This window comes from Peromyscus californicus, unplaced genomic scaffold, assembly GCF_007827085.1.
Source record: "Peromyscus californicus insignis strain IS unplaced genomic scaffold, ASM782708v3 Scaffold_4__1_contigs__length_199733344, whole genome shotgun sequence".
Classification (NCBI taxonomy): Eukaryota; Metazoa; Chordata; class Mammalia; order Rodentia; family Cricetidae; genus Peromyscus; species Peromyscus californicus.
In genome coordinates, this window is record NW_026294562.1 from 196,245,891 (window position 1) to 196,254,186 (window position 8,296).

The following is an 8,296-nucleotide window of genomic DNA, read 5'->3' on the forward strand; positions in this document are numbered from 1 at the left end:
GTCCTTTGAGCTGAGGACTCAGAGGCATCGAGTCTGAGGATTCCTGGAGACAGACTCTTCCCAAATCAGCTGAGGAGTTGGTGAGGTAAGAAGTGACTGTGGTTTGTTTCTTTGATCTTTCAGCTTTTGCCATGATATCTGGCTCTGGGATTTAATTAAGACCCAGATTTTATATGATTATTTTATTTTTTATTTTTTAAGATTCTATATTTTATATATTTATATTTTACTTTTAGTAAGATTAGGATTCTTGCTACACAAAATCCCTGTTCTCTGAAGCCCACAATGGAAGGACTCTCCTTGGCTCCACTGGCTGCTCTTGGATGGCCATGCCAGCTCTCCCTAATTCAAGCATCCTGCATTATTAAGGGACCTGGTCCTAGGAAATCCCTCTCAGGCTATATCTCTTTATGGAACCTAGAAAAATCTATATTATTTAAAACACAGGTTTAATACCCAGGGATACAAGGAAAGAAAAGAACATGGAGTGACTGCAGAGCTGCCTGACACCCAAGTCAATCTTTCAAAATTGTTTTGTTTGTTGACATTTCTTTTCTTTAACTTACACATGGGCTCATGTGCCCAGGGTGGCAAAATACTTGCTAATTTGCTAAGGATAATCCTGAACACTTGCCTTCACTAGAAATATTCAGACTTCTCTGGGACCTGCTATGAAGTCTAGGTTGTTTTGTAACTCATTGTAAAACCCCTGAGTCAGCTTTACAAATAATGGTGCTACAAATCCTGGCTTTTCTTTTGTTGTCTTTTGCAAATTGCAACATGGAAAACTGACTGACTTTGCTAATCAGAAAGGGATCTCTAGTGAAGGAGAGGGACTTAGGAGAAATATAACTGACTTCAAGCATACCTTGTGATCTTTCAGCAGAGTGAACAGTGAGAAGCAGTGACTAGTGAATGATCGAAGAATTGGTGTATAATCTTACCCCACCTTCTGAATAGATCTGTAGTTGTAGGGGGAGTGTCAAAGCAATTGCCATAACTGACTCAGTTGACAGCTTATACAACATGTTGTGAGTCTGGTCTGGCTCCATGTCCCACTGCTGACTAGCTCCTCTTGGCTCCTGGGTGAGCTAATCTCACAGCCTGGTCCTTATCACTACCACATCTGCAATTACCAATAATGTCTTTTTGTATTACAAAGGCCCAGGTCCCCTGAATTTGCATCAAATCTGTTACTGTCCCTCTGTGGTGGAACACTTGCAGTGTTCATTTGTAGCTCAGGCTTCTGTTGCTTCCACAGCACAGGTATAGAATGTAATAAAACAATTCTCAACAAACTTTTTCAAAAGGGAAGTTCTGTCTTCCCAAATGGGCGTGGCTGTATTCTAGTGTTGCTTGAAATTAGCTATATAAAAGTGATTGATCCAAAGCAGGCTGCTGATCCTCCAGCCTCCTTCTCTTAGTCTGAAATTCACTACATACATACACTAAAGCAATAGACACAAAATAAAAAACACACATATATGAGCATATCAACACATGTACCAAATATTGAGTCAATCAATGCATAATCTCTTCAATTTCTCCTTAACTTTATGGTTTTGATTTCACACAAGGTGCTTTGATTCAATCAAGCTACACTAGGAAAAACAAACATAAAACAGATTAAGACAATAGAGATTGCAATCATATGGAATCATGTTCTTGGAAGGTGAGGCTACATAGAGAGAGTATGAGGTAAACAGTATAAAAAGGATTATAAAATGATCAGAGGAGCCCTCAGAGTCCTGGAGTCTGGTGTCACTCACTGCCTGGACCTGCTAGAAACAGGAGCTCTGTCACAATTTTCCTCGATCAGGAGGCCACTTGCTTTCTTGGAAGGCCTTATCAGCAATTCAACTACACATCAAGATTCTATATTTAGCCGGGCCAATGATTGTGTATTGGGATAAAATCACACAACCAGTTTTTCTACATCAAGATATTTTATATTAAATTTTGTTTGAGGTCCTTTAAACTGGATTGGCCTGAAATACACTACATTACTGAAAACAATAAAAGGTACAGCCTTTGTTTTCTCACAGGGTCCATGGAATAGTCTACAACCAGCTGAGGCTTCTAATCTGAGGGATATAGAATGAACCTAAGCACTGTGAGTTCTTTAGTCCATTCACTTTATTCTTCAAAGTCCATTCTATCAACACAGCTTCTTTTCTGTTCTCATTCTTAGCTCTTCACAGTCCCTTCTGCTCTCAGTCTTTTCTGCTGTTCTCTCATCTCTATCTAGTTCTTTCCACCTCTGTTCTCATCTTTTTTCTTCTAAATCTCCAAGGGCTCTGAGAGAACCAGTGCATGTACACAAGCAGTAATTCTTTGGCAAAGCCATTCAAGGCTTGAAGTTTTCAGGGTCAAAGAGAGAAGCGATAAGTATCCACACATAAAGCAACAGTTGTCAGCTTGTCCAATTCCACCCAAAAATGGGGAGTGACTAAAGGGGAGTTCTATGGTAAGGTTAACTATAGGATAAGATCAATTAAGGAATCCTAAAAAGTAATTTATGTGCTCAAAAAGCATAATCTAGAAGTGGTTAGGTAAAATGTTAGGAGTCTATCTGTCAGTATAATTCACTAGTAAAGTAATACTTTATAGTACAAGAAACAAAGCTTGGCACCTATCATCAGCCTAGCCTTGTTAGAAATCTCCTTATGTCAGAGTGAAATAACTACCTTAACTCAGTAACCAGCAAGTGTTTAAAACATCATCCCCGGAATGTGAACATTAAATCTCTTCAGTTAGGGTCTTGTGTAAATAAACTTGGGTGAAGGTAAGGAGTTGAGGATTTAATTGCTAGTGGCTGTTTTCTTTAGTCTGTAAGTGAGATGAGCTAATGCTTATCTCTGTGCAGTTTTGTTCTTGGAAAAAGGTAGGTATCTTTGCTGAAATACTTTTGTCTGGAGAATGGCCCTGGCCAGATTCATATTAATGAAAAATAAACACAGATGGGTACTGTTATCCAATTACCTCAAATGTATAGGGCGAGTTGTGCCCAAGATGAGATTCAATCATGAGATTACCTGTGCACATAACATGGAAATGCTCAGGAAATGGTGAGAATCATAGATATTATTATTGCATAAGAAGTTTACAAGAAACAGCCAGTTCATTCAAAAGGCAGTAATTTCATAACTCCTTACATGATTGTTTCCTCTAACAGAACTCTTATTTCAGATAGGTTGACTTTTTGAACTCTAGTTGTCACTGCTGTATACTCGCATGGAATTTTGCTATCAGTGGCTCTCAGTACTATTGGGGTATTTAATAAGGCAACTCCATGTAGTGAAAAGGGAGATTTATTCGAAGGGGTGAATTACAACAAGTAAAGGGATAGGTTACAGGATCCAGGAGAGGTGAAATGCAGTCCAGCGGTGTTCTCAAGTGAACTCTGCTCAGTCTACCATCCAACATCCAAGATTACCAGGAAGCAAGACTGCTGGCACATCTGGACCTTGGGTCTTAAGGACTCGCATCTCAGCCCTGCATCAGAGGCAGGCCATTGTTAGGCCTGACAGTTACCAGAAGCCTCAATAGGGGTAGTACATCCAGGTCAAAGCTGGAACAGCTACCCACTACTCAATACTACATAGCTTAGATTTTCCTGGAACCCAAGTGATTCCTTCCTAACAGTGTTGTCATTATAGGAAACTGCTCTCATGCCAGTCTTCTACTCAGTGTTTTAAGGGGAGAGTGTACTAGCCAGACATGGGAGATTTAGTAAAGAACACTGCCAGTGACAGCAGGATTATGGTCAGGGTCACATGTCTGGGAAGCATAATGGTTTACATTCAACTTTAGAAACATAGGCAATTCCACTGAATCCTCCTCTGTGTGCAAAAACCATACCTTAAAAAAATAAACTACATTTTCCATACTGTCTTAGCCAAGGTCATGGCCAGCCTTGTAAATAGGGTTGATTAGCAGCTAGTCTCAGTTTACCTGAGTTAAAGCTTCTATGTCAACATTTCATATCTACACCATCCAGCACAGCTTGAAATGTCACCAGATCAGTTGATATATACACTCCTATGTGCATGTAAACAGAGAAAATGAATCAATGAGCTATTCCAATTCTCAAAATATTTTTGTTTTCACACATAGTGTTATGACTCAGTCAGTAAAGACTAAGTAAAAATAATGAAAAGAAGATTTAGTGTATGAACAATTCACTTCCTAATCAGAAAGAAGTATTTCCTTGGGATATGGGGCCAAAGAGGGAAGGTATGAAAAGAAAAGAACATAAAAGGATATAGGAGGTCCATATGTGAATTGCTTGTGAGATCTCCTCAGTCCTACCATGTACACTGAACACATGGGATGGAGAACATGTGTTTGTTCTACAAGTGACCTTGACACTCTTTCATAAGGAATTTGAAAGGGGATCAGTCTCAATTTGTCACAAAAGCCTTGTCTGATTGATTGCTTTTGAATAAACTTTCCCAAGGGTAAAGAGTTTCAGAGGATCAGAGCTTGAGACCTGGTGGGACAATGGTTAATTTGTGCCTGTTCCAGTTCTTCTGTGATGATTCATATGCTGAAGGGGATGAGGATTTGAGATTACCAGATGTTATAAGTAGTTACACTGAGTTCTTCACTGTTACTAGATCAGGAACTATGGCCATGTGGAGGGGGTTCCTGTGATGGGTCAGACATACAAATCCCTAAGATGTTGTATAAATATATGACTCCTGAATGTTTTACTGGGTCCTTTTGTCTGAAGAGACATCAAATGAGCCTTGAGGCCCCATCCACACTCCTGGGACTGGCAGTGAAGAGTCTGCTGAGGCATGAGGCCTTGGCCATCTCAGTTCTGCAGCAGCTCCCCACGGAGCTCTTCCCATCCCTGTTCAAGGAGGTCTTCAAGAGCAGACATATGAAGATACTGACAGCGATGGTGGCAGTATGGCCCTTCTCCTGCCTCCCTGTCGGGGCACTGATGCAGATTCCTGATGTGGTGATATTACAAGCTGTGCTGGATGGTGTAGACATGCTGTTGAAACAGCAGGTTCACCTGAGGTAAGGTCAAAGGTGAATAGAATAGGAGTTACCGGGTAACTGGTAAGGGAATTCTGGAGTCAAGAACATGGGGACAGTGGCCAACTACAGTCGTCTGATATTCTCAGCTTTCAAGTCTGTAGAGCCTCTATTTAAAATTTAGCTACTAATGTAATCTTTCAGAAGTGCAGGGCATGTCAATGTCGATGTACTCATAGGATTTTTCTTCTCTGTCCTCTCCCCCAGGTAATAAAAAAGGAATTCAACAGTAACATAAAGGAGATGCAGAACAAGTACTCAGATGTAGCTCATGCAGGGGGCCCTTGCCTGACAGGTGTTGCTAACTCTATTGTACCCCTCTTCTTTCATTGTCACACTGCAACTTTTTCTCTCACAGAAGGTCGAAGCTTCGAGTCCTGGACCTGAAAAAAGTGCACCATGTCTTCTGGGATGTATGACCTGGCATAGAATGTGGAGAGAGCTCAACAGGGACATTGAGTAAGGAGCAAAAGGAGAATGACCTACCTAGGTATGCCCTGAGGCAGCGTTTGAAGGTGGTCACTGATTTTTACTTAAAAGTTGCCCTGGATAGAGAGCAAGCATACTTGTTGCAGTGGGCCCAGCAGCAACATGGTGCTGTGCAATTGTGCTGTTTGAAGATGATAATCTGTAATACTCCTGAGCAGGTTTTCATGATGGTTTTCAATACTTTCAAGCCATACTACATTGAGGAAATGTGTTTATCCATACGCTGGACTCCAAGAGTGCTGAGTCGTTTTGCACATTGCTTTGGCCAGATGAGAAATTTGTTCAAACTCCATCTAGCACGCATTTCAGTTCACACCAACAAAGCTATTTATACCTTGGAAGATGTAAAGAAGTATACTGCTAGGTTCATTGCTCAAATCTCCAAACTCAAATGTCTCCAGGAGCTCATCGTCAATGATTCCTACTTTTCCAGTGAGCACATGAAGCAGTTGTTCAGGTAAGGAAGGAGAGAGAGCTGTTTTGGCTACCACAGCAAACTTTCCTATGCTACATTAGAGATTAGTGAGCACCTGAGTTCAGCCAGTCACTGTGACTTTCACAGCTATTTGTTCATCACAATATCTGAGAATGGTCTGGATACCACATTAACTGGGTCAGATGTACAGTTGCTTCACTGACCACTCACCAATAAAATGCTAATATGTTTTTACAGATTTTGAAGAGAGCTTTCTTAGTAATAGGCACACTGTGTGGCACACATAGCATCTTAATGTGTTTTATGTATTCTTCTTTGGGGTCCAGAAAACCCTGATGGGAGGGAACAGGACAGAGTAGTGGGTCCTTGGGCATTGAGGTACCATACATGCAGAGTTTCCCTTGGGATCTCTGTCCTTATATCTTTGTGAACAAGAGCTATCTTGTTCCCATGTAGAACCTCTGTCAGCTTTTAACTCACAATGGAGGGACAGATGTTGTGATCATAGTTTTGCTTAGTAGAAACAAAATTGGAGGTAAATGGCAGAATGTCGACTTCAGGGACTGATGCAGAAAAGGGGGACATGGGCTGTGCAGGGAAGGTGGAACTGTAGTGATTTCTGCAAGACACAGGCCAAGACATTGTCAGAACCATTCAGGATTAGTCCTCCTTTAGCCTTCCCTTCTAGGTTATAATTGCCATCTCTGGTTCTCTGGCACATTGGGAATGAGAAGCTGCATCGCTCAGCTCTGAGCCTAGCAAATGTGTTGGTGATGGACTTTAGAAGGCAATGTGGTGACTCTAGTGTGGAGCCACCAACAGGCTGTGTGTTGGGTGTTCAGCTCCATATAAGAACACAGTGACCTTATTTTGTGGAACCCTGTGCTGGCTAACTGTACATCAAATTGACACAGGCTAAGGTCACTTGAGAGATAGATCTGCAAAATCAGAAAATGTCTTAAGATACTGGTCTATAGGCCAGCCTGTGTAGCAATTTTTGTTATTATTGATTGATGTCTGAGGGCCCTAACTATTGTGAATGTTGCCTTCCCTGGGCTGGTTGTCTTTTATTTTCCATAATGTAGGCTCAATAAGATATGGAGAACAAGCCAATAATCAGCATTTCTGCATGGCCTCTCTGAATATTTCCTGCTTCCAGGTTGTTGCCCTGTTTGAATTCCTGTTCTGTGTTCCTTCAGTGATCGATTATGGATTTGTATTTTTAATCGTAAGGCCAATAAATCCTTTACTCTCCCAATTGCTTTGGGTCATGGTGTTTTATCATAAAAATAGTAAAAGAAACTAAGACATTGGCTCTGTAGTAGTGTCAAAACTAAAATGCCCTCCCAGACCATGAGACAGAACTAAACTCTTGTTCTTTCCTTAGATGCCTGAAGACCCCCTTGGAGTCTCTGTCAATCAAACTGCGCAAGTGCTCACCTTTAGGCTTGAAGCACCTATCTGAGTGTCAGTGGCTTTTTGAGCTAAAGCACCTGAACCTCTTTGGTGTTTCATTATTCAACTTTTGTCCCACAGCTCGGCAAGTTCTCCTCAAGAGTGTAGCTGACACTTTGCAAACTCTGCAGATAAGCAACTGCTGTATCAGAGACTCTCAACACAGTGCCCTCCTCCCTGTTCTGAGCCAGTGCCTCCAGCTAACACATGTAAATTTCTATGACACTGTCATTTCCATATCTGCCCTGAAGGACCTTCTGCAAAGCTTGGCCAATCTAAGCAAGATAACTGAGGAGCATTACCCTGCCCCATTAGAGTGCTATGATGACCAGGGCCATGTCTTAGTCAACAAATTTGCAAATGTGTGTCTTGATCTTCTGAATATACTCAGAGTCAAAAGACAGCCCAAAGTTATTGACTTTGCCACAAACATCTGCCGCAAATGTTTCCAGCGCTGTGTCTTTGATGGGAAGACCAGACTTTGTCCTTGTTTGTCATAAACAGGAATTGTTTGAACCAAGAAACTGAGAAATGAAAGTCTCAGAAAAAGAACTTTCAGTTAGGTGTTCAAGAACCTTTTGTTTCAGACACTGATACATCAGGAAAAAAAATTGTTATTCATTGGAATCAATTATATTGCATGACTTGATGAAGAATAATATGACCATGTGGACAGGTGTCTTGTAGAATCATTAAAACAGACCTGCATCCTCAAGTGTGCTTCTGTCAGGATGTGGTTACCAGTGGCTTTACCCTACATTGTAGTTGTAAATTTACGGATGCTTTTCTCTGATGCCCTGATCAGTCATTGAACTCATGTTTTCATACAAATTCAGGATGTTACCTTATCTAGTGTGACCAAGGGGA

At 41.1% G+C, this 8,296-nt stretch overlaps 1 protein-coding gene across 1 annotated transcript; it reads left to right on the forward strand.

Annotated features, from left to right (window-relative positions):
* Positions 1–4,744: 4,744 nt before the first annotated feature.
* Positions 4,745–7,929, forward strand: LOC128124315 (PRAME family member 12-like). Its single transcript, XM_052760465.1, has 4 exons — positions 4,745–5,031; positions 5,408–5,462; positions 5,697–5,995; positions 7,362–7,929. The coding sequence occupies exons 1-4, from the start codon at positions 4,745–4,747 to the stop codon at positions 7,927–7,929; spliced, it is 1,209 nt and encodes a 402-aa protein (XP_052616425.1).
* Positions 7,930–8,296: the final 367 nt, after the last annotated feature.